Source organism: Pituophis catenifer, unplaced genomic scaffold (assembly GCF_029215685.1).
Source record: "Pituophis catenifer annectens isolate HBS135680 unplaced genomic scaffold, rPitCat1.0.hap2 SCAF_7, whole genome shotgun sequence".
Lineage (NCBI taxonomy): Eukaryota > Metazoa > Chordata > Lepidosauria > Squamata > Colubridae > Pituophis > Pituophis catenifer.
In genome coordinates, this window is record NW_027256887.1 from 78137472 (window position 1) to 78164845 (window position 27374).

Here is a 27374-nt window from a genome sequence, read left to right on the forward strand (position 1 = left end):
ATCCGGAGAAAACCACTTACCGCTTCTAGCGCTAGGGTGGCAAGCGGAATCGGCGCTTTTCCTGGCCGCGTAAAAACAATAGTAGGAGGAGAGGAGGCGGCGGCGCTTCCCGAGCGCAGTTAAGTTTCGCTTTCGAGTTTGGCTCCTTCGGCCGCAGGAAAGCAAAACTCAACGGAGGGGCGGGGACAGCGGCTGGTTGAAAAGGACGCGCGGGGAAGGCGCCCGGCGGCTGATCGCGAAGGAGAGAGCCGAGACGATCTACAGACCCGATGCCTGCGGTAAGGCTCACCCCAATCTCTCCTTTCTAACCCCCCCCCACACATTGCTTTTCCACGCTTAGCATCCCAGCCGTATGCGCGTCATCCTGATCTATGGCATTAAATCCCCCCCCCCACACACACAACTTGTTGGGTTTCCTCAAGGTTTTTTGCAAGCCTTTTCCCAAAGATTTTGCAAGTCGAGGGATGCGCGACGGTTGGCGGAACCCCGATGTGTGGCTTACTCGTGGGTTAAGCCGCCGAAAGAACTTAAGCGGACCCAGTCTGCCACTGCATTATGATGGGTCCCGATTTGGTTTTATTGCGATGGAAGGAAGGAAGGAAAACGAGGAAAATCGTTGTTAAACCACAAGTTGCACAATCTAAAATTCAGTACAGTAAATAGTGGAACAGTAAGAGGAAGTAACGAATATAGGATAATCGTAAAATGAGGCTATAAAAAGGAATAAAGTGAAAAGAAGATAATGCCAGAGCGAAGACGTGAGAATTTAAGATTTTTTTCCCCTTAAAGCTACGATTAAAAATGTAATATTTTTTTTAAAAGTTTTAAGTGACAGCAGAAGGAAAGTAGCCGCATAACTGCTAACAGCTGGAGACACCTCTGCAAGAAGGGCATTCAATTATTTAGTATTATTTAATTATTAGTTCTTGGATTCACCTCCCGGGAATAATTTGGATTTAATATCTCATAAACAGGATGGTGGAGAAGATAATGAATAAATGTCCTCTGCTTGACGGGAGCAGAACAAGGACCTTGTTGGGCAGGGAGCTTACGATGGAGATGCGTCCGTGAGGGCATGATCTGTAAGCAAAGGATATAAAAGTCCTTTTCGGTAACTGACTGGTAATATTAACCAGGTCCTGGGAGAGCGGCTCCAGTGTTTTTGTAGTGATGGTACCAAGATGACCATCTGGATGATTGCAACATCTTTATTGGAATCCCTTTTAGTTTAGCTACCCTGCTTCCCCGAAAATAAGACATCCCCTGATAATAAGCCCAATCGGGCTTTTGAGTGCATGCACTAAAATAAGCCTCCCCCTGAAAATAAGCTCTCCCCAAAAATATTTAAACACAGAGCTGGAAATCAGGTAAGGCAGCAAGAGAAGCCCCATCTTGCTCCACGCGCCCCAAAATAATAAGACCTCCCCAAAAATAAGGCCAAGCGTTTATTTCAGGGTTCAAAAAAAATAAGACAGGGTCTTAATTTCGGGGAAACACAGTAATATTGTGATGTCCAAACCTGGTTGGAGTAGCTCTTGACACTCTATGCTGGAGGCTAAGGAGAGAAAGGGTATATAAGCAGTTCTCGATTTACAGAATAACAGTGTCGGAAGGAACCCTGGAGGTCTTCTAGTCCAACTCCCTGCTCAAGCAGGAAACCCTATACCAGGGGTGGGCAAATGTGGCCCTTTTACAACCTGTGGACTTCCAACTCCCAGAATTCCTGAAACAGCCAAGCTGGCTCAGGAATTCTGGGAGTTGAAGTCCACAGGTCATAAAGGGGCCATATTTGCCACCCCTGCCCTATACCATTTTGGTTGTCCAATTTCTTATAAACCTCCAGTGTTGGAGCACCCAGAAGATTGTAAAATTGGCACTGTTCACTTAACAATTCCCTTGCTTAGCAAACTCTAGTCCCAATTGTGTCCATAAGTTGAGGACTACCTATATATAATTTGCGGACAGTTTGAATCACCCCAATGCACCCAGACTGGTGAAGGTTTTAATAAATATTGATTGCAAAGCAAGCTAGATCCCCATCCCTGTTTTATTCAGAACTATCAGCCTTCATGTTTATTCTCAAATTAAATTGGAAAAAAGTTAGTAAAAGGGATTTTTTCCCCCTCTTGCCCTTTATCTTGGAAGCAAGACCTTCAGTTCTTTGCAAGAACTGCAAAGAAAGCAGATTGCTTAGGTGACGTAATCCAATTTTTGTGAGGTTACATGCATGAACTAGTTAGGCAGGCTCTGATCACCAGATCTGGTGGGTTAAAATGTGTTGGACCAGTTAAGGCTTTATATATATTCAAAAGCTCATAAAATACGTATGAATTTTATCTGAATTTTAAAATGTATGGTTCATATTTATTGTTTTAATGTTTTATGTGGTGTTTTTAATTGCACGACTGTAAGCCGGCAGCCTAGAATTCTAAAAATAAATAAAACATTCTAACTATAAACTTTATTTAGTCCTATGATTCTAAAGTTAGCTAGGAAATTTAAGACATTTCCCCGTTAGATACAAACCTGTTTTAGGAACAAAACCATACATAAAATGCTATCTTCCTTGATAACACCTAGCTGTTTTTTTGATACCTGCTCTGTTCCAAGTCACAGTAAATGCTATTGTTGTTGTGGTGTGTGACTGCTGTTGTCCAGGCAAAGTGGTTTCTCCTCTACTTTTACTGCCTGTCAATTTTCAGCACACGCCCAGCCAGAGAGGAAAACATCCACCATTTTGGGGGGTGCGGGAGGTGGAGTTTGCATCAGCAATCGGCAACATCTCATTTTAGGATTCTGCTTACTTTGTTTGTTTTTCCCACCTATTTCCCCTCACCAGTTTAGTCATTTCTCATGGTAAGGTAAAGGTTCCCCTTGCACATATGTGCTAGTCGTTCCCGACTCTAGAGGGCGGTGCTCATCTCCGTCTCAAAACCAAAGAGCCAGCGCTGTCCAAAGACATCTCTTCTCACATGGCCGGCATGACTAAACATCAAAGGCGCACGGAACGCTGTTATCTTCCCACCAAAGGTGGTCCCTATTTTTCTATTTGCATTTTTATGTGCTTTTGAACTGCTAGGTTGGCAGAAGCTGGGACAAGTAACATTACGTGGCGCTCAGGATTCGAACCGCTGAACCGCTGAACTTTCGATCGGCAAGCTCAGTGTCTTAGCTATTGAGACACCACGTTCCTTATTATACATTCTCATTATTATTCATTCTCATAGTAATGTATAATAAAGAAACATGGAGGAAGGCACTGGGACAGAATGAGCAACTAGATCCTTTAAAGAAGGAGAAATGAGACTGTTTAGCTGTTAAACGTCTATTGTGAACTAAATTGGAGCAATACTCCAATCCACTCCCCCGCCCTCCTATTTTCTGGATGTTGTTATGAGGAGAAGCATAGCTAAGACATCTAAAGGTGAAGATAGATTGCTGAAAGCTATTGAATTGGAATAGTGTATGAACAAGTTTCCAGTTCTTCAAATAGTGATGTGCAGGGTGGATTTGATTTAAATCGAGTTGATTTAAATCACAATTTAAATCACAATTTAAATCACTAGTAAAAAGGCTTGATTTAAATCAACTCGATTTAAATCATAATTTTTAAAGAGCAACTGTCATCTCTGCTACTCCTTTGACCCACTGTTGACTCACAGATAGTCCTAGTGTTGCAGAATATACAGCCTCATGCTACATAACTAAGCTCCATTTCATGCTGAATAAACTAAATTATTTATGTATCTTAAATAGAAAACTACCTTACGATAGATTTTTACCCCAAAAGTTTTTTATTAAAATAAATTCAATAAAAATAAAAAAAATCCCATTTAAATAAAAGAAATCCAATTTAAATTTTAAAAAAATCTGATTTATTTGATTTTTTTAAGAAAAATCATTAATTTTTATCCATCCTGGTGATGTGGCGATTTCAGAACATTGAGAGAATACGCCCCAAAGAACCTCTTCTCTTTCCCCAAATAAACTGGAGGATCTCTGCTGCCTTCTAGTGCTGGTTACAATTCAAGATCAAAGTTGGGAAGCCAGAAAAATAACTGGTACAGAAAGAACTTGGAACAGAGTGTAGTCAGAAAAGACCACTGAACCAGATCTCTTCTGCATGATAATGAGTCACCATCACTACAGATTTTACACGCTCTGGAGTGAAAGAAGGTCACTTTAAAGGAAAAAAAGATGGCTTTAAAATTAATAACCGATTGTTTCACTCATAGACTGAGATAGAAAAGAAGATTGGCATTTCCAGAGCATGATGGCATTATGATGACATATGAGTCAAGATGGGTCCTTAATATAGTTGCGTATTATGATCTTCAGAAAATCAAGTCAAGGTGAAGTATAAATAGAAAAATACAATAAACAAGCCAGTTTGGTCTAGTGATTAAGGCAACCGAGCTAGAAACTAGGAGACTATGAGTTGTAGCTCCTCCTTAGGCATGAAAGCTGGCTGAGTAACTTTGGGCCAGTCATTTTGTCTCATCCCAACCTACCTCACAAGGTTGTTGTTGTGAGGAAAATAGGAAGGAGGAATATTAGGTATGTTCGCCACCTTTTGTTCTTAAAAAATAATATAGGTGGGATATAAATAAATAAAAATAAAATAAATAGGCATTTTAAAAAGCAATATTACAGTGGTAGCAGATCTTGAAGGATTCCCCCTAACTGAGCAATTGGATCTGGTTAGAATTTGAATGGGAGGCTACTAGAAAATACCAGGTGTGTTAGCTGGACTGGGCAATCAAGAAAGTTACTGGGGAAAAAGCTGTGGTGAATAGATTGGCTTTTGCTGCAAAGGAAATGACATAAATACAGGTAGTCCTTGATGAAGTACGGTAATTGGCTTGGGTTTTTTTTTTTGTTGTTGTTGCCAAGGGATGTGGTTGGAAAATGTGATGTTGCAATCCTGGCTGCCCCCATTGCTGTCATTAACCAACATGCCTGCCAGCCTTCAAAAAGCAAAGTCAGTGTGGCAGTTGGAAAGGATTTGCAAGTTCCTGGTGATTCTGCATTTAGGACCAACCACGAGGCTTGTTTGATTCTGTTATCACTGCTATCGGGTGGAGTGAGGTTAAAGTGCAAATTTTTAACTGTATTTTTAATGTATGCTTCCTGGAGTCACTTGTGAGTGGCGCGGCTATGTAAATTTGATTAATAAATACATACCACCTATTCAGTGCTGTGATAACTTTGAACAGTCTCTGACAAATGGTCATTAACCAAGGACTACTTGTATATCCTCAAGTTCAATTCAAAGGAGATTTTCTTTTTAAAGTCATTTTAAGGAGGGGGAAAAGTCCCGTTGATCTTTGGATCATGCTAACCAAGTGGCATTTTAAAGAGCATTCTCAAGCAGCTCAGATACAAATGTTAATAGTCTGTTCTTTTTCTATTTACTGTATTTTTCGGAATATAAGACGTACCTTTTTCTCCAAAAAAAGAGGGTGAAAATCTGTGTGCGTCTTATACTCCAAATGTAGCCCCACCCAGTTTCTCAAACGAAGATTTCAGAGGCTGAAAAAAGCATCAGAAACAAAGCTTCAGAAAAGAAGCCCCCAAACAGAGCTTCAGAGGCTTTTTTTCTGAAGCTCTATTTCGAAGGCTTTCAGAGGCAGGAAAAAAAGTTTTGTCTGAAACAGTTTCAGATGTTTCAGAGGCAGAAAAAAAAAGCAAGGCACAGAGCTCATAACCAAGGAACCTGTTGCTAAAATTCACTTCTGGGAACAGCCTCCCGGGGATATTCCGGGAGGCCGATCCACCTGCCAATCAGCTTTTTTCTTATTTTCCTCCCCAAAAACTAAGGTGCGTCTTATACTCGAAAAATACGGTATTTACAAATCTTCTGATTTCACTGGGATTTATATGTAGGATGAAACTCTCCTTCTGTATGGTAACTCTGTCTAGATTCTGGCTTTAAAGCAAGATATTTGGGTGCATTTGGAAAGGAAGCAAGTGGACAAAACTGTCTCTATCCAACTGGTACAAAACTAGCCTGGTTAGGAAAGATGTTTACGGATATATCCGCAAAATGTTGGAAATGTCATCAGACACCTTGTTCGTACTATCATATCTGGTGGACATGCCCAAAAGCAAAAAAAAAAAAAATTCTGGACAAAAATACATATACTATTGGAAAAAATGGCAAAACAACATATTGAGTTGAAACCAGAAATATTCTTGTTGGGCATTTTACCGGACAAGTACAATAAAGGGAATGTATATCTGATTTTATGTCTACTGACTGTAGCTAGAATTGTATTTGCCCAAATAATGGAAAAGTGAAGAGATCCCAACAGATGAAAACGTGATTAAAAAAATATTAGAATGTGCAGAAATGGATAGGCTAACACAATTAAGGAAAAAAAAGAAACTGAATACTTTTTGACCTGGGACTTATTTTATCAATGGTTAGCTGACAAAAACAGGAGTTAGAAACAGGGAAATATAAGGAAAGGATCAAGTATGATTGGACACACAAGGAATTTGTCATGGTGCATACACTCAGTGTACATAAAACAAAAGATACATTTGTCAAGAATCATAAGGTACAACACTTAATGATAGTCATAGGGAACAAATAAGCTATCAAATCATATTAGGAAACAGTCAATATAAACCGTAAGGATACCAGCAATATAAGGGAGGTATGTTAAAATGGTTAAGTTGTTGTATCTTTATTCATTATATTCATTAAATATAAAACTCAGTCAACTGAACATTCAAAAATACATCACAAATACCATTGACTGGTGCTAATTGTTGATACGGGTTTGCTGCCAGCGTCCTAGGTATTAACCAATTAAGATGTATGATGTTCCAAGTAGCGCAGTTTTTTGTAGTTCCGCTGGTGTTATTGCAGGAAGCTGCAATTTGCTGATGTATGTTATAAAATTCTTGGACATGGTACCAAGTACCCGATGACAATGGGTATCACTGTTACATGTTTCATCCATAGCCGTGTAGTTTCGATGGCCAGGTCACGATATTTCATTATTTTTTCGACCCTGGCATCTCCTGGTACCGTGATGTCAATAAATTGTATGTTTCGGCTTTCGACAGCTGTGATATGTGGCATGTTGTGTTCCAAGTGACGATCTGTCTGTATTCGAAAGTCCCACAAGGTCTTCACCATCTCATTTTCTATAACTTTTTCCACTTTATGTTCTCATGACTTATTATTATTATTATTATTATTATTATTATTATTATTATTACTACTACTACTAATGTAATGACCACTGTTGTAAATATTTTGATTACTATTTCCTAAAACTATTTGTACCCAGACAACACACTGTTTAATTGAAAATTGGATTTTTATATGTTATCAAATAAAAAACTTGAGAGAGAAAATGTTTTATGAGACATGTACCACAGTGGTGAAATGTAAAATTTGTTACTATCGGTTCTGTGGGCGTGGCTTGGTAATGTGATTGGGTAGGCGTGGCCAACTTTTTTTTTTTAACTTTTAAAAGCATTTTTTTTCTACAACCTTAAGAGGTTGCAGAAAAAAATGCTTTTAGAAGCCTCTGACGATCTCAGCTGAGCCACGCGATCATCAGAGGCTTTTTTTTTTAACTTTTAAAAGCATTTTTTTGGCCGAAGAGGTTGTAGAAAAAATGCTTTTAAAAGAGAAAAAAAAAAGCCTCTGATGATCACGCGGCTCAGCTGGGCATGGGGGGGCAGGGATTTTTGCTACCGGTTCTCCAAACCACCCGCCGTCATCACTACTGGATCGGGCGATCCGGTCCGAACCTGGAGCATTTCACCCCTGATGTATCATGTGTGGATGCTGGTTAATGCAGTTGAGAATCATTTTTCCATTAGCAATACCATGTCATGTATGCCTTCACAACAAGGATGTTTTTTGTCCCTTTGATTTATTTCTCTGCATGATAAGGAGCGACAAACCACTTTTATCCAGGAAGGAATGGGCGTTTGACTTAACAATGGCTGCCTCTCCCTCTCCATTTTACAGCATTGGTGAGGCCACAGATGTTCCACGATCCGAGAGGAAAACATGATGCAGAAAATGGCTGCCCACCATGTTTCTTTCGGTATCGAGAGGCCGAGGGTTGTGTGGTTGTTCCAGCTACACTTGAGATATGAATATTCTTCCAGCTGCCTCGATTATAAAAATCAATGATATTTTAGCAAGGCTAATGAGTGAAAAGCAGGATAGGGTGTGTTGGTCAGAAAAGTCAAGATGGCAGTCACAATGCTATGACTGAATCTCTTGACCATATTGACGTGCATCAGGTTTGACAGGAGGAGCTTTGTACCAATAGGCACTACCTTGACTGTTCTTACTCTACTTTGCAGACGCAAAGAATGAAAGCTCCTGTCTCCTCCTTTTGTTAACCCTTTCCATATCTGTATTTTCTATAGATAGTAAAGTGACATTCTGGCTGTGCTATTTCAAAAAAAGGGAATTACAGGTAGTTCCTCACTTATGATTGTAACTGAGCCTGGAATTATAGTGATAAGTCATTGTGATTGCTAAGCGGGTCACCATCCGATTTTATGACATTTTTTGCAATGGTTGTTAAGTGAATGTAGCAGTTGTTAAGTGAATCCATTATACCCCATGGGTGCTTTCTGGCAAAAACTGGAAGTAAATGGATTAAAAAAAATCGATAAAAGTCAAAAATAGAAATCATGTCACTTGGATGCTGCAAAAGGCCATAAAAGTGAGTAGTTGCCAAGTGCCCAAAATATGAACATGCGATTGCAGGTGTGTGTGTGCGCACGCATACACGCGCACAGCCATCATAACTTTGGAATCGGATCCTTTTAGGGGGTCTGTCATAAATCGAGGACTACCTGTATGTGACTGCTGTTCTTTCCTATCATGTCTGCTTTGTCTTTAGATTCCTTTTGAGGATTAGAATATTGTTGTGTCCTCTTCTTTTCGTGCTGGAGGAGCTCTTTCCTGGCTCTTTGCACTTTTATTTAAACCATTTATTTTTGTTCTCGAATATCTTTCCTTGACAGAATTGGGATTGGGTCTGATGAAGTTCACTTCCTTCCCATGTCTTCTTTCCTAGACTGTTATCTTGCCTTTCTTTAAGGAGAATATATACATCACGCTCTTCCTGTTATCCCCCAAACAATAACCCTGTGAGGTAGGCTGGTCTGAGAAAATCTGTCCCCAAATAATTTCAGTGGGTGAGAGTAGACTAGGACCTGTGTGTCCTGAGGCCCAGTCTGATATCTCTTTAACAACCACACTACACAACTCTGGCAATTTCCCCATAATTGAACATTAATGAATTGATTTACATTGATTTATTACATTTAATTTTAATCAATTAATTTGTTTTGTAAATTTGACAAGGGTGCTACCTGTGAATTTTAAATCGGACTGTTGGAATCTCTTCTTTTCAGAAAAAAAAAGCATTCAGTCATCTGAGGAAAGTTGTAGAACACAGGTGGAGAACGATTCATGATTTGTGGACTTCAATTGCAGAATTCCTGAGCCAGTCATTGTTCCCCATCCCTATCGTAGAAGATTGCAGGGTAGGGAAGACCTTTACAGGTTTTATTGTTTTATTTTATATTATTTCTATCCTACCTTTGTTATTTTTCATAAAGGCATGGCAACAAACATACAATATTCTTTCCTCCTCCTCCTTTTCCCCACAAAAACAACCGTGTGAGGTGAGTTGGGCTGAGAAAGAGAGAAATTGCCCAAGGTCACCCAGCTGCTTTCATTGCCTAAAGTGGGATTAAGAACTCACAGTCTCCCAGTTTCTAGCCTGCTGCCTTAACTACTAGACCAGTGATGACGAACCTTTTCGGCTCCGAGTGCCAAAAAGGTCGCGCAGAAATATTGCGCGCACCTGTGTGCGCTCGTTGGGGCCACGCTCCAGAAAAGCCAAACTTCTGCGTTCTAGTGTACATGCGCGCCCAACAATCAGCTGGCCGGTGCACATGCGCAGGCTGGTTTTTGGCACTGCCGTACGCGTGAAGGGATCGTGTTCCGGAAAAGCCGAACTTCAGAGTTTTGGCACTCATGCGCACCCGACAATCAGCTGGCCAGCGCTCATGCACACCGGTTTTCAGCACTGCCGCGCATGCAAAGGACAGACGATCGTCATGCGCATGCACCCCAGAAACCCAGAAGACAAATAGGCAAGGCCACGTGTGCCGGGCGACATGGCTTCGCGTGCCACTTTGGGCACACATGTCATAGGTTTACCATCGCAGTACTAGACGAAGACTGGCTCTCCTTTTCCCATTTAAATTATTCAGTAGTTTTGTAACAGAAAATCCATCAAATACTTGTGTTCTGTCCCCCACCCACACGCACACACACCAACAGACGTTCAAGAGTTAAAGACCAAACCAGCCAGCAGAATCCTTTTCCTTATGATAACGGAACTTGGCAACAACCTAGTGGCTGCCTGCCAAGAGTTTATTATTCACGAAGAGGAGAGATAACTTCTCCCCACTTCTGATACATCAAAAGAAACAGCTCAATAATTATGGAGTCAATCAAGTCCAGAGATAATCCAGCAAAGTCTATAGCCAAAAGTCCGGCAATGCAGAATGGCGTGGAAGCTTTCAGCTTTGTTCATCACAAGGTTTGACTGGCCACCACGCTCCCTTTTATATCCTGTGGGGTGTGGTCCAGTGACTCAGCCTAATCTCGGGCACGCCTTTTCTTCTGTTGCACGCACTTATCTCTGCGATGCTGGCGTGGATTCAGCCAAGACTCATTACCCTCATCACTGTCCACCTGTGGCTGTGTGGACGTGCTTGGCCCCGGCCCTATCTCTTGCCCTTTGGCGGACACCGAAGGCATTGCCAGAGAGGAGGGTCCTGGAGAGGGAGGCCTTGCCAACTCCTCTCCTTCACTCTCGGAGTCCTCTCCTGCCGATGACACAGGCTCAGATAACGGAGCCACAACAACCTGGTACTGGGTGCTACTAAGTGGAGTCAGGCTTTGCTAAGCCCTCATTTGCTTTATTGAAGAAGTCGAGCATTGCAGGTACTGTACTGTAATTAGCTTGTGTGTTTTGTAAACAGCAAAACTTCATGGGTCAGAAATCTGGGCATCCCAAGGAAAAAAGATCTCCCAAGCTGTATGGTTATCAGATTTTAGTACCAGAAGAACAAGAAGAAAGCAACGAGAAAGAAAGCAACGAGAAAGAAAGCAACGAGAAAGGAAACAACAAGGATTTGGAAAAGATTAGCAAGCAGTTTGATGAAATCCTTGGAATGGCTGACTCAAGAAATGGTAACTTTGGTTGTTTTTGATTTGTGCTTCCTTTATTTATCTTGACTTCTATTTGTGTGCGCTGCCGCTGCTGTCAAAAAGTACCCTTGGCAGGTTGCATAGCAAAATGCAATATAAAACAAAGCTCCATAGCAAAAGAAAAAAACACGACAACACTACTAGAAAAGGGAGAAAATAAAGGATGGCAAGGAGATTTAAATCAGAGAAAGACTTCGGGAGAAACCTGCTCTTCAGGAGCTTGTAAAAAAGCAGTGAAGAGACATCCAGCTTGATAGACTCCCTACTAGGTCCAATTGGTTGGGGTGCAGCAGGCTGCAAATGGCAATCCAAAATGTATCTGGATGCCAAACCATGAGGGGCATTATAAGTCAACCCAGCACCTTTAATAGGACTTGGAATCCAACCGGCAAACAATTTAGGGTCCACAAAGCTGGTGTAACCTGCTTCCAGTGTCGGAGTCTGTAAGAGTGCAGCTGCTGTAACCAGTTGCAATGTTGGAATAGTCTTTAAGGACAGACCCAAGTAGAGCGCATTACAGTAGTCTGGATGCAGGGAATGGGGGCATAAGTTATCATGGACAATTTCTATTGCCTGTCATACTTTTCCTCTATGGTTGCCTATTACTACTGCAACTCCTTAGGTAAGGAAGCCCATACATAATTTTTCACTCAATCCTTCGTAAACAAAACCAAACCTCTTATTACAATAGAGTTTTAGCAGGATACCACATTTTATAGCATTATAATTTTGTAAGCTGCAACTCCTACCCTGGGGACAGAGAGTCTTGAGTTTGTATTTCTCTTTCTGGCACTTGGAGAAAGTCGCATCCCCAGGGTTGAAAGACCAGCGACATAAGACTTGAAAATAGTATGGGTTGTGGAAGGGTTTACATTTACCATAACACTAATGGAAAGAATTTGAAATTCAGTGCTCCTTTCTCCAAATGGGAAAATCCTGCATATTTTCCCCCTTCCAGTATAAGCCTCCTATTGCTGTAGATTTCCTGGTCTCCAAATTTAGAGGTCTCTGAAAAATACAGGTAGCATTAGATATCTGCAATATCTTGCTCCTTCCTTTTTGTCCAAGCCACACGTTCTACTTTTGGGTCTTACTTTCAGGTGCTGTTGGCTTATACAACATTGGATTGAACTGCTGCGTCAACTCATTGCTTCAAAGCTTCTTAATGAACAGATACTTCACTTCGATACTCCGGAGGTGAGTCATGCTCAGAGAGTAAAATGTGTGCAGACAGTCAAGAATTGGAAATACCTATTCTTTCTTATCTCTTCTCTTAATAATTTTTTTCCAGTGGGTAAACTTTTAGGCAAGCCACCTCCTCCAAGCCAGCCTCCCCATTTGCAGAATGGAAAAATGAACATTTCTTTCCAGGATTGTTGCAAAACCATAGAATAATTTGAACATTTCCTATTTCACTTATGCAGAGGTGGGATTCACTTACCTTCCCTACCGGTTTGCAAATGTGAGTGCACGTGCCTCCTCTGTGCATGCACATGGCTTTCTGTGCATGCTCTTTACTCGCGCATTATGTCCAGGTGGGCGGGTGGAGCCTCCCGCAGCCGCCACTACCTGTTCGACAGAACCCGCTGAATCCCACCACTGCATTTATGGCTTATATTATGATTAATTGAAACTCAAGGGGGTGTGGCTCCTTCAAATCAGGTGTGCAACTGCAACACATTATTTAATAAAATACATATTATTTACACAAATAATAATTTATATTTATAAAAAATTGTAAAGTTTTAAATTTCTATATTTAAGTTTTAAACCCTTGGCCTTCCCTCTCTTCTTTATGGTATTGGCAAAACTGCAATATCTGTACAGTGCAAGAAATGTTTTAGGTTTTTATTCTTTTTAAGGACCTGGCCTTCAAGTATGAGCTCAGTTTTCCCTGACTGTGATGGACAATCATAGTTTGATTCTTTTCACTGCAGGATCAGTGTACCATTTGGAACAGCAGAACGGAAGGCCAATGTCCCTTATCAAATGCTTCTGCTGTTGGAGAGTATGCAGCGGGCCAAGGGGAAGTCCGTGCACCCTTTTGACCTTATCTACTGCCTTTCTCGTCATGGTGTGAGATGTAAGGAAGATCTGGAGCCTCTTGGATACCATTTGGATGGCATAACCTTTAGGGATTGGAAAGCAAATAGTGTTGGCTGGGAAAGGCAAAATTCTGTAAATGGGTTTATTGGGCTTATTGGGAATCCAGAATGGGTTCAAAATATCTAAGGATTTGGAAGAATTTAGTCATGGAAGTAGATGAGAGTATTAGAATTTGGAAAACTTAATGTAGAATCCTGTATGCTAAATTGTGGTTTATTATCTCTTTTCTTCTAGTGTTTGTTCTCCACGATGCTTCAGAAATCTATTACAAAATCTGGAACCTACTTAAAAGCCAAATCACAAACCCAGACCTGGTAAAATCCTACTTTTATAAAGCAGAAAAAAAAATACTTCTATTACTGTGGTTTTATATATAGGCATGATGAATTAATTGATTGTCATCCCCTTTAAATAAAGCCTAGTTGCTTAGACTCCACACTTTGACTTTTGTCAACCTGATGCCAGTAAAACTGTATTGCCTCTTAAAAGCCCACTGAAATGCATTGTTCTCTGCATAGTATATGTAGATGGCATTATGGAAAGCAATCATTGTTAGAGCAAGCTGTTCACTTGATGTCAGAGCAATGGTAACTCCAAACTATCTTGAAACTTCTCCAATATTGCACGGATAATATCTGAATCAAGCCTCAATGGATACTAATCAAAACTAAAGCACCAAAGGAGAGTTTACATTTTATTATTACTTTAACATTCAGATTAAGTTCCCTTTGAGTGAATCTATATATATAAAAGCGAAAACCACTCACACATTAATCATGAAATCTCCAGAACCGTAAAGCCTACAAACTTGAAATTTGCCACTTATGTTCCTCTTGGCTTCTAGGTGCTCATAGGAAAGGATTTTTCGAAATGACCACCAGAGCATTAGTATTTCCTATATTATAACATGCTTTGATGCTAATTAGTTAGACTTTCTACTCCCCCTCCCAACTTGAAAATAATTCTGGAGAGAATGGGATAGCATAGGACAGGCTTCTGTGGGGCAAGCCTCATGGAAAAAAGGGGCTAGAAAGCCTGAGGGAGAGAAGGGGATAGGATAGGAGATGCTTCTGTGGGGCCAGCCTGAGAAAGAGAAGGGGAGAGGCTTTTGTGGGGCCAGCCTGAGGAGAGAAAGGGAGTGGAGAGGATCTATGGGGCCAGCCTGAGGGAGAGAAGGGGGTAGGATAAGAGAGGCTTCTGTGGGGCCATCCTGAGGGAGAGGAGAGGAGAGGCTTTTGTGGGGCCAGCCTGAAGGAGAGAAGGGGAGAGGAGAGGATCTATGGGGCAAGCCTGAGGGAGAGAAGGGGATAGGATAGGAGATGCTTCTGTGGGGCCAGCCTGAGAAAGAGAAGGGGAGAGGCTTTTGTGGGGCCAGCCTGAGGGAGAGAAGGGGAGTGGAGAGGATCTATGGGGCCAGCCTGAGGGAGAGAAGGGGGTAGGATAAGAGAGGCTTCTGTGGGGCCATCCCGAGGGAGAGGAGAGGAGAGGCTTTTGTGGGGCCAGCCTGAAGGAGAGAAGGGGAGAGGAGAGGATCTATGGGGCCAGCCTGAGGGAGAGAAGGAGGTAGGATAAGAGAGGCTTCTGTGAGGCCAGCCTGAGGGAGAGGAGAGGAGAGGCTTTTGTGGGGCCAGCCTGAAGGAGAGAAGGGGAGAGGAGAGGATCTATGGGCAAGCCTGAGGGAGAGAAGGGGAGAGGAGAGTCCAATCATAACTACTCATTAATTTTCAAACTCTTACCGTATTTTTTGGAGTATAAGATGCACCGGAGTATAAGACGCACCTTAATTTTGGGGGAGGAAAACAAGAATTCCACCTCTGCCTACCAGCATTTAAAGTGGCACTGCTTTACGCCGCCCTCCTCCTCCTACAAGTCGGCTGGGAAAGAGGGCGTTGATTACTGATAAGTTCTTTTCCAGAAAACTTATCAGGGTGCTCCTGCGATCTGCAGGGACTACTCGCTTTCCCCCAAAGAGACCCCTTGCATGCTCTGGGGGAAGGGAAAGAGCACAGCCTGAGGAACAAACCTCTTTGGGACGGTCTGGGGGGGGAATCTGCCCGGCAGCTTTGGGAAAAACAAGGCGAGCGCCACGATTTGCATCTGGTCACCACTCTGGCCGCCCAGCGGGCAGCTCAGGGCAGACAATGGTCGCAATGACTTCACTCCCCAGCAATGTGAGGAGCTGCTGCTGCTGCTGCCTAAGCCCTCTCCGTGCCCAGGAGCCGAGCGAGCCGAACGGGAGCTCCTAAAGTGAAACGTCCCTCCTTTTCAGCCGCTGCCTGGATTCCCCAATACAATTCTCAGAGCTGCGTTTCAGGCGGCAGGAAGCCAGTTCCCCTGCAATGTGCAGCAGGGAACTGGGAACCATTTTGGATTCGGGGAGGGGATTGCAGCGCTGCCGCATGAAAGTGCTTTTCTTCCCATTGCAGAGCCGCGTGCCCCCGTCCTCCTCCTCAGCAGACTCACCTTCTCTTTACTCCTGTCCAGATCTGCCGCCTGAAACGCGATGCACTTTTTTTATCTCTGCACATCCCATGTTTGGAATCGGGAAGGGGATCGCGGGTCTGCTGCCCGAAAACGCTTTCCTTGGGAATCCTGATGCTCCTCACATTGCTGGGGAGTGAAGTCATTGCGACCATTGTCTGCCCTAAGCTGCCTGCTGGGCAGTCAGAGGGGTGACCTGCCACAAACCGTGGGGCCCGCCTTGTTCCCTGAAGCTGCCGGGCAGATTCCCTTCCCCCCCCAGACCGTCCCGGAGAGGGTTGTTCCTCAGGCTGTGCCCTGACCCAGATCCCCGCCGCCTGGAACTGCCCGAAAATGTCTGAAGCGTGGGGGCCAGTGGGTGGGCAGGGTTACATTCGGCGTATAAGACGCACCCAGATTTTCACCTCCTTTTTGGGGGTAAAAAGGTGCGTCTTATACTCTGAAAAATACGGTGTCGATTTATCAAGCCCCATCACATAGTTTCGTAGCGGAGCATGGGTATTCATCTAGTTATTAATAAATTATACTAGTAAATCCTCACAACCACAAATTCTATTCTGTGACCTTCCCAGCTAGCTTCCCTGCCAGATTCACTTATCCTGGCAAAAAAGGTTGTGAAATTGGGCACAACAACCGCCTTGCTTAGCAACAGACATTCTGGTCCCAATTGTGATCCTAAGGCAAGCACTACTTGTATAGCCTGTTCTAAGCAATTGCCCTGTAGATGGACCTAAACCAGGGGTGGGATTCTACCGGTTCAGACCGGTTCGGGTGAACCGGTAGCTCCGATGATCAGCTGGGAGCGAACCAATTCACTCTGACGATCAGCTGGGCCGGCCCCCGCGCTTCACTTACCTATATCTTTGCAGCTAATTAGCGCGGCAGAGCGGATTGCTGCGCCTCAGCTGTTTTAATTCCCTAGCAGTAACACGGAAGGTGATTTTTTGTTGAACTGCTCACACGCGATTACCAAACTGGTTGTTTAACTGGAAGGATCTCACTACTCACCTAAACCTGCATACATAGCAGAAGAGATTCTTGGATTTGCAGTTCCAGCGTGCGTTGGTATCAAATTAGGAAAGACTGGCCCAAAATCACGTTTCTGTGGAAGCAATGAAATAACAACTAACAACAATAACAATAATAAATATTGTTTCCTTTTGGTTCTTTCCATCATTGAAGGTTGAAAGATTGACTGATCTGTATACCATCCGTTTGCAAGAGTTCCTGATGTGCCAGAAATGTTCCCATGAAATAAAGATAAACAGTAACCAGCTAATGCTACATCTTCCAATGTTTGATTTTGATTCTCATCTGATTGTTGACTTGGTAAGTTCATTTGGGCGTTTTTAAAGGAGTGGTTCGAATCCCTAGCGCTGCATAACGGGGTGAGCTCCCGTTACTTGTCCCAGCTTCTGCCAACCTAGCAGTTTGAAAGCATGTAAAAATGCAAGTAGAAAATTAGGGACCACCTTTGGTGGGAAGGTAACAGCGTTCCGTGCACTTTTGGTGTTTAGTCATGCTGGCCACATGACCAAGGAGACGTCTTTGGACAGCGCTGGCTCTTCGGCTTTGAAACAGAGATGAGCATCGCCCTCTAGAATTAGGAATGACTAGCACATATGTGCGAGGGGAACCTTTACCTTTACCTAAAGGAGAGGAAAGTGCAACCATGACCCACTATGATCGGAGAGGGCTGCATTCATGTAAATTCTAGAGAATGATCATTTTGTGATTATTTATTTGTTTGCTTGCTTAGCCTTACAGACCATGATTTTAATTATAAGTTACCCAGAGTCACTTTGCAGAGTGAGATAGGTGGCATATAAAAGCAATAAATAAATAAATTAACATGAAATGTTAAATGTTGATACAGTTGGTTGATTTATTTATTAAATTTATATGCCATCCATCTCACTGTCCAAAGTGACTGGGCAGGTTACAATACAATAAAAAGCATAAAAACAGAAACATTACAATTAACAGAAATTAGGTAAAGCTAAGAAGTAGGTACACAAGTGGTACGGAGGTGGGATCTTTTTCTATAATTCCACCAACCACGTCCAGTGGCAAGCAAGTTTTGAGGCCCTTCCAGAAGACCAAGAGGATGGAGGTGGATCTCACTTCTGGCATCAAGATACTCCAACGGGCAGGGGCCACAGCAGAAAAGACCCTTCTCTTAGACCACATCTGCCAAAATTTCTTGACTGATGAGGCCTGCAGCCTCCTCCTTGATTAAGTAGCTGGTAAAAGTGCATTTTCAGAGGTATTACTTTTAACATTGCCGCTGGTAGTTGGAATAATGCCCAATACATTTGGAAAATTGCAGGTTGGGAAACAGTAGCCTTATGGCCTCAATTTAAGTAGAAAGAATTAAATATGGAATATATTGAGGGAACTGATCTCTGTTCTTGCATTCTACAATCTATTTTCTTTTTATAGGAAAATTCACTCCGCTGCTTTTTCAGACCAGAGCAATTAACTAGAGAAAATATATGTCACTGTGAGAAGTGTAACAAGAAAACACCATATCTGAGGGTAATGCTGTTTTGGCTGGCGGGGAAGGAGAGATTATTGTTTTGGGAATTTCATAGTCTTTATATTTTGGGATTATATTATTTGTTTGCCTAAGATAATGGGTATTGTATCTCTTTATGGCTAGAAAAAATCCACAAGGCAGTTCCAAGGCTTTTGTCAAACACACCTTTTGTCCAACACTTCAGTATGTCTTGCTTAATGTTAGAGTCAGATTTAAGGCAATCCTGGTTGGTAATTTTTGAAATTGAAATTTAATTGTATCGTAATTATATACAATTAAATTGTATTTAATTGTGGAGAAGTCCCATCTTTGTACAGTAGTTTCTTTATGTTGGCTGTAGTTCTTGTTGTGACCTAGGCCCAAGTAGGTATTATCAGATGCAATTAGTTCTAAACAAACAGATTTTATTGGAACAGCTGAGAATTAACTCATTCTCAGCGTAGTCCAAACTAATTCAAAACAAATTCTTCATAACACAATTCTTCAGCCTTATCACCAACCTTGGTCTACTTAGGCAACCTGCCAAAGGCTTTTCTTGGCAAAAGTTCAGAAGCAGAAGACGCCGACAAGAAATAAATGCAGCAAGACAAGAAACAAATCTATCAACATTGCTTTCCTACAAAGAGGCCAAGAGCTGTTGCTGGTCTTTTAAGCCTTATGGGAGGGGCCAATCAACTCTTGGCCTTACTCCTGAGTCATCCTTTTTGCTTTAGCTGCTCTTGCCTTCTGGCAGCTCTTCTCATGCGTGCCCTAGAAACAGGCTCCTCCTGTTCCTCTGCCTCTTTGCTGTCAGCCTCTGGAGGCTCCGGAGTCCATACATCACTCCCAGATGGCCCTGGCCCCATCTCTGCCTCTGACGCAGAGCCCTCATCCGGGCCTTCCCTAGCCTCCAGGACTGGCCCATGTTCTTCCTCAGCCTCATCGCTGTCCGACTCCGCTGCCAGCTCTGCTGGCGGACCACAACAGTTCTGTTATGTTTTTTGCTGGTCCTTGAATCCCAGTTATGATCCTTAAAGCCCTCTTCAGACATAGTTGGCCAAAATTGGTGTGTTTCCAACCAGGAAGAAGATACAGCCTTTTCCCCATGGATTTCCCAGTGTCTATCAAGACTGCCAATTCAGACAGAATATTTTTTGTTGATTTTTGGGTGGTTTAGGTGTGGAGAATTGTGGTGGGTGGGAATGTGTTTGGGGATTGTTATGTGTGTTGGGCCTGGTCTTTGGGTGTTAAGAGAATTTCGTTGTATGGGTATACTGTGTATACACGTACAATGACAATAAAGTTATTATTATTTTGCAGAGGGTGAAAATAATGAATTTGCCACACATGTTGACGCTACATCTCGTTCGTTTCCGTTCTAAAGATGGCAACAGAACTAAGAAAGTCACACATAGTTTGGCTTTCCCACCAGAGCTAAATTTTAGCCAGATCTTGACATCGGAACAGTATCAACCAGATGCTAAAAAGAAGGTAGGATATTTGCATGCATTCCCTCTGGCATTAAGGCTAGTAGTGCTGCAGTAGTTCTGCAATTTGGCCATTCGAATCTCACCAGGCTCAAGGTTAACTCAGCCTTCCATTCCTTACGAAGTTGGTAAAATGAGGACCCAGATTGTTGGGGGCAGTATTCTGACTGTAAACCAGTGGTGAAATCTAAAATTTGTTACTACCGGTTCTGTGGGCGTGGCTTGGTGGTGGTGGGGTAATGTGACTGGGTGGGCATAGCCAACTTTTTTTTTTTTTTACTTTTAAAACCATTTTTTCTACAACCTCTTCAGCGAAGAGGTTGTAAAAAAATGTTTTCAAAAGACTCTGACGATCCCAGCTGAGTTGCCTGATCAACAGAGGCTTTTTTCTTTTAAATGCCTCTGACGATCAGGCAACTCATCTTGGATCGTCAGAAGCATTTAAAAGGAAAAAAAAAAACCCCTTTTTTCTTTTAAATGCCTAACGATCCAAGCTGAGTTGCCTTTGTTAGAGGCATTTAAAAGAAAAAAGTCTCTGCTGATCAGGCAACTCAGCTTGGATCGTCAGAGGCATTTCTTTTAAAAGCCTTTGATGATCCTAGCTGAGCCACGCGATCATCAGAGGCTTTTTTTTTTTACTTTTAAAAGCATTTTTTCGGCCAAAGAGGTTGTAGAAAAAATGTTTTTAAAAGTTAAAAAAAAGCCTCTGATGATTGTGCGGCTCAGCTGGGCATGGGTGGGGGCAGGGATTTTTGCTATCGGTTCTCCGAATCATCCGCCTCCACTGCTACCAGATTGGGCAATCCGGTCTGAACCGGGAGCATTTTGCCCCTGCTGTAAACCTCTTAGGCTGTAAAAAGCACTGTGAAGCCGTATATAAGTCTAAGTGCTATTGATAGTGTAATTTAGGGTGAACAATTGCGCTCTGAGGGGTAAAGCCAGGGGTGAAATGCTCCCGGATCAGACCAGATCACCTGATCTGGTAGCGATTTTTCCCTATGGTTCGGCAATCCGGTAGCAATTGCCGCCCGGGTGTCATTACTTCCTGGTTTTAACCAGGAAGTAATATTTTTTTACCTTCTGAGCATGCACAGAAGGTGTGCGTGCACGGGGCGCATGTGCTTCCGAACCGATAAGGAAGGTAAGTAGATTTCACCCCTGGGTAAAGCCAATCTTTGAACCCCAGTCATAGTCTTTAAAACTCTGTCCAGGCATAGTTGCCCAAATTTGGTGTTTTAGGCTTGGAGGAAGACACAGCCTTTTCTCCATGAATTTTCCAGTGTCTATCAAGGGTGTCCATTCAGATATAGCTTTCTGATATTCTCTAATACATGGGTCCCCAACCCCTGGCCCATGGACCAGCACCTGTCCACGGCAAGGGGAATGACTGTTTTCCATTTTTACTTAAATCTTTCTTAATTATTTCCAAATCCTGTATTACTGGTTGTTCTTGTATTATTTTTATTCCCTGTGGAAATTTTATATTAAGTACACAAGTTGCGTACTTGAGTCTTGAAGATTCAGCAGCATACAAATTAGATAGACGGATTATAGATAAAAACATTACTTCTTTTTTTAAAAAAAAATCTAATAGTTTTGTAGAATATAAAGGGTAAGTGAAGGTACATTTTTTAGGTGAAATGGAGAGGCTGATTGTGAAGAAGTTCTTGGTTGACTTCTGCATCTAGTCAGCAAATTAGAAATTATTGAGAGACTAAACCCACTTCCTTAAGGCCTTTGTGGAATTATAAAGTTAGTTTGATTTTCATCTTTCGCCTTTGTATAAATCGTTATATGAGTCTGGCTTCTCGGAGACAAAAACTAGTTTTCATTTATTCAGGATGCTTAATATGAGGTAAGTTTACAAAATGCTTTAGGGGTCCTTATTATACCAGTTCTTTCCCCTTGGAGAAGGAAATGGTATCTAAGAAGCCAGCCCAAGACTGAAGGAGAGGGGCCATGCCAGCCCCGTCTTCAAATGGCTAATAGACGAGTGAAATTCAAAATTTTTCCCTACTGGTTCTGTGGGCGTGGCTTGGTGGGCGTGGCAGGGGAAGGATACTGCAAAATGTCTGTTCCCACCCCATTCTGGGGCCAGCCAGAGTATTTGGTATTTGCCGGTTCTCCAAACTACTCAAAATTTCCGCTACCAGTTCTCCAGAACCTGTCAGAACCTGCTGGATTTCACCCCTGCTAATAGACATCAGTCTGGGATAATCCTGTGTGAATCCTCTTCACTGTGCCAATAATAGAAGAGTTGACAAAATGCATTAGATGTTATTTATCATGAAACTGCCATGATTTACTTTAAAGTCTGAAAAGATCAGGATGAGGTGAAGGAAGCATCACAGAGACAAAGTAGGGCATATTTGTAGCATAGTTAGATGCAGGTAGAGGAAGCACCTCATTTCCCTCCCAAGTTGCTCTGCCAAGAAGCTACCTGAAAACTCCCAATCATCTGACCTACTTTCTGCGTCAGGAGCCTTCCCTTCTCTCTCCCCTAAAATAAACAATTGCTTTATTGGTAAAATACCCTAATTGCTCTATGGAAAGCAAGCCTGTAAAAATGGTACTTGTTAGAAGAAAGAGTCGAAACAAAGGAGCTCATGTTGCATGAGCCACGGTGGCGCAGTGGTTAGAGTGCAGTACTGTAGGCTACTTCTGCTGCCTGCTGGCTGCCTGCAATTTGACAGTTCAAATCTCACCAGGCTCAAGGTTGACTCAGCCTTCCATCCTTCTGAGGTGGGTAAAATGAGGACCCAGATTGTTGGGGGCAATATTCTGACTCTGTAAACCGCTTAGTGAGGGCTGTAAAGCGGTATATAAGTCTAAGTGCTACTGCTATTGCTATGTTGTGGACCGTTGTCCTTTGACAGTAGGAGGTCCAGGAGTAATGCGACAATAATAGTCATTCCCTGTTAAATGAAGAAAGTGTTGCATCTGCTTTGTCCTTCAAATATTGCTCTGTACTTCTTTCCAGAGTGATGGGTTGTATGATCTCTTCGCGGTGATTGCCCACTCGGGACCAGCTGACTTTGGTCATTATTGTGCCTATATCTGGAGTCTCACCGAATCCAAGTGGTATTGCTTCAACGATTCCAGTGTTTGTGAGGTGAGAAAACTTGGAGATGGTGTTAGAGGATCATGATCACTTCTAATGTTGCTAGATGCATTTTGAGGGGTGGGGGGAAGAGAGGGAGATTAAAAAAATTATTAAACAGGCTAGGACAGTGGTTCTCAACCTTTTCGTCACCACGGATCCTCTTTAAATACCTTTTGTGGCCATGGACCACCAAGACTTAACTCAAGATTTAAAGCACTAGATCCGTGATGGCGAACCTATGGCACGCGTGCCACAGGCGGCACGTGGAACCATGTCGCCTGGCACGCCAGCTCAGCTCCGGTGCGCATGCGTCGGAGTCTCTGGAGGCAGGGGACAGCGAAAAAGTCACTTCCTGTCCAACCAGAAGTTGGGAAACGGGCTGAGGGGGTGGGGAAGGCTGTTTTCGCCCTCCCCAGATGCATAGAGAGGATGTGGAGCCAGGTGAGAAAGAAAAACGGGCCTACCGGGCCATCGTGTGCTAGGAGCAGGGGGAAGGGGGGGTTGCATGCACGGGGCAAGGTGCATAGAATTATGGGTGTTGGGCACATGTGCACGCGAACCTCCCCCGCCCCCCCCTTCCTGGCATGCGATGGCAAAAAGGTTAGCCATCATTGCACTAGATTGTACCAAATATTTGTGGACCCCCTATGAAAACATCACGCCCCCTCCCTCCCCCAGGTCCGTGGATCACAGGTTGAGAACCACTGGGCTAAGAAGTTCAGAATCAAATACCGGTATACGGGCAGGAAACACGATTGTCAAAATGTGTTGGAGTCTTTTAACTCCCAGTAATGACATCCGGTACCTAAGGGGTGATGGGAATGACAGTCCAGTGTCATGTGAAAGGCCAGTGATGATCCATTTCTGAAACAGATTACAGTTTAAACGGCACATCTACAAACATTGACTGGGGCTTATGCAACAAATTAAGCCATAGTTTAATCAAGGTTAATGGAACAAGCAGGATATTCTATTTCTAAACTACAAGCCACATTTCAGTTTGCAGCATCCATATCTGTTCTAATCTTAAAGCCAAGCAAACCATGACTTAAAATCTACCTAAGAGTGGTCATTAAAAAGGATTTTAATGAGATACTTGCAGTACAAAAACGTAATCTTGTCAGTGAATAGATGTGGTGTAATGATGAGATGCTACCATTGGTCCATTTTTCACAGAAGGTAACTTGTTGCACTAAATTGGCTTGTGCCTTAATTTTTCAATATATCCAGTATTTTGTGGCAGGAAACTAGAAAAGTTTTTTTTCCCCTTTGGTTGGTATTATGTCTGACCTACCCACCTGCAGAGCTTCAGGGCGAGAGGGATTAAATGAGGAATGAAAAAGAAACAAATTGGGCAAGAGCCTTGGTAGTACAGTGGTCTAAGGCACCCTGTTATTAAGCTGGTTATTAAGACCAGATGCCTGCAATTACTGCAGGTTCGAATCTCGCCAAGGCTCAAGGTTGACTCAGCCTTCCATCCTTTCTAAGGTGGGTAAATTGAGGACCCAGTTGTGGGGGCAATAAGATGACTTTGTATAAATATACAAAAGAATGAGGGCTATTGCTTAGCGCATTGTAAGCGGCCCTGAGTCTTCGGAGAAGGGCGGCATATAAATCAAATTAAAAAAAAAAAATAGCCAGATTATTTTGTTCCTCTACAGTAGGGGTGTCAAACTCGATTTCATTGAGGGCCACATGAGGGTTGTGTTTGACCTTGGGGCCCCCGGAGTGGGTGTGACCAGGGTTGTGTGGCCAGCTCAACGTCACTCGTGTTGGAGGCACCTGTGGTGGCCCAAGCGCTCTGCCAAAGAAAATGGGCTCCCAAGCTCTGTTTTCAGCTGCAATGGCCTCCTGCAACTCTCTGCCAGCAAAAACATAGGGCCATTTTCGCTGGCAGAGGCACTGCAGGCCAGTCCTTCACTGTTTCCAGGGCAGCCCCGCAGGCCAGATCTAAGTACCCCATGGGCCAGATCCGGCCCCTGGACCTTGAGTTTGACACCCCTGCTCTATAGCACTGATGGACAATTAATTTTTCTAAGGGGCCACATGAGAAACTGGGATTGTTGTGTATGTGGGGGGGGGGGGCGAACCAATAGGGCAGTGAAGGTGTATAGGCATGCACACATACACATATGTAAATTGGGGGGGGGGAAAGTGGTTGCCTTCGAAATAAAAACAGTCCAGGTGGGATGCAAAGGGGACAGCCAAAGGGCTGGATGTGGCCCTGGGGCTGTAAAATGCCAGGTCTGATCTATACTACAGACTAATTTACTTCTATGCTGTTTGACAAGCAATAATTCAAATAAACCATGACTTTGCTGAGACATGTTTTGAAAAATATCCTTGAATGTGGACGCTTGTGCTTTATATTCTGCAGGTATCCTGGGATGATATCAAATGTACTTACGGAAGGCAGTCTCTCCGTTGGTAAGGAAGAATGCCAGGTTTTATTCTGATCCAACTGGAATAGTAGTTCAGAGGGAGGAGAAGGAGGGAACCACAGAATACGGCTGGCTGTGCAGAGAACAAAATTAAGATCAGTACAGTATACGGGTAGTCCTATGACCACAGTTGAGCCCAAACTTTCCATTGCTAAGGAAGACAGGTGGTTAAGTGAGTTTTGCCCCACTTTATGACCTTTTTTGCCACACTGGTTAAATGAATCACTGCAGTTGTTAAGCTAGTAACACACGGTTGTTAAGTGAATCTGGTTTCCCCATTGACTTTGCTTGTCAAGGTCTGAAAAGCTGATCACATGACTCCGGAATTCTGCAACTGTGATCAATATGAGCCAGTTGCCAAGCTCTGAATTTTGAATATGTGACCCTGGGGAGGCTGCAGAGGTGGTATTCAGCCGGTTCGGAGTGGTTTGAGCGAACTTGTAGCGGAAATCACGGGCAGGTCCACCCCGGGTCTATGCTGTCCTATTTAGGCACGTTTTTAGGCTGGGCGCATGTTCGGAAGCGGTGCGTGCTAGCGAAGCACCCTCGCATTTTCAGTGCTGGGCAACCGGTAGGTAAATTATGTAAATCCCACCTCTGGTTATAAGTCATAAGTCCCTTTTTACAGTGTTGTTTTAACTTTGGCCACCAAACGAATGGTTGTAAGTTGATGACTATCTGTATTCTCTTTTTCCTACTGATAATATGAGACATTTGGAGGACACCTAAGTTGCTTGTCCCAGTTTGAAACAATTTAAATTGATTGAATTCCAGGCAAAAGAACTTCATATGATTCTATATGGAAGATGTTTGGAAAAGTAATTGCTACCTGATTCTTGTGTTATCACTTGATTTGCTTTCCATCATTCATTTTTTTTCCCCTTCCATTATTTTGCAGGGGTGAAACTGCCTACCTTCTGGTTTACATGAGAAAAAATAGCACATCACTCTGAATGGGAATGAAGACTTACGGTAACTGGGAAAGCTCCCATTCACACTTCCCAAATAAACAGAACCCAGCAAGTTGAACCCATGTCTATCATCATCAGTAAATGAGCATGCACATGAAAAATGCACTTTAAGCCGTCGAGAAAATGAGTGCATAAGCAAAAGAATGAATTTCTTTCCAAATAGTTCTGGAAAGCTTCCCATAACTCCTTGGGGGGTTCTCTTTCTAGAGCAGGGGTCTCCAACCTTGTCAACTTTAAGCCTGGCGGACTTCAACACCCAGAATTCCCCAGCCAGCTTCGCTTGGAGACCCCTGTTCTACAGTGATCACATTTTATTAATTGGCATAGGAATAAGTATTTCTACACAAGAGTAATATATATTCGTGTGTCTGTTGGAAATGAAATGATATTCTTGGAATTGCATTCTGAGTGACCTGAGTAATTTGCTTTCTCTTTAAGGGGACATAATTTTATATGATGATTAATTACCAGTTACAGTCCTAGGAATTGTAAGATGCTGCAATTGAAAAAGAGATTCTTATATCTGCTTAAATTCTGTCACATTGTAAAATAGAAGAACCTTTGGAGGATATATTTATTAGAGCCAAGAGTTTGCAATTTGCTATATATATTTCAACATCAGTCATAGTATGAGGTCTTCTCTGCTCATATGATTAGTGTGTTAATTTCATGTATTTTGTGATGTGTTTTATTATAGCCACTCAGGTACAAGAAACTCCTTGGAATGGGGAAATGACACTTTTTAAGAAATGAATGGTTACTTGATCTACTTCAGGTTTTCTTGGACATGTTCATAAGAGTGACAAATGAGTAATGTGGTATAAAGAGAACCAGCTGGCTAGAAAGTTATGTACTTGGGTTGGTGATGGAATAATAATTAGTTGCTCTGGATAGCAAGCATATAAATTTAATAAAAATAAAATAAGTTATCAAATTCTGGCTAAGATAACAAAGAATTTCTGTCTACAACACATGTATTTTATTTTATT

General features: G+C 42.6%; 1 protein-coding gene across 2 annotated transcripts; it reads left to right on the forward strand.

The window, feature by feature from the left end:
* Nucleotides 1-201: 201 nt before the first annotated feature.
* On the forward strand, nt 202-27374 carry USP18 (ubiquitin specific peptidase 18). Of its 2 annotated transcripts, XM_070946993.1 has the most exons (12): nt 202-278; nt 9406-9537; nt 11050-11260; nt 12379-12475; nt 13216-13361; nt 13619-13698; nt 17048-17194; nt 18308-18403; nt 19704-19874; nt 22851-22982; nt 25351-25400; nt 26313-27374. In XM_070946993.1, the coding sequence occupies exons 1-12, from the start codon at nt 270-272 to the stop codon at nt 26365-26367; spliced, it is 1326 nt and encodes a 441-aa protein (XP_070803094.1). In that variant the 5' UTR covers nt 202-269; the 3' UTR covers nt 26368-27374. The 2 variants fall into 2 exon arrangements, with proteins under 2 accessions (XP_070803094.1, XP_070803095.1); XM_070946994.1 differs by lacking the exon at nt 9406-9537.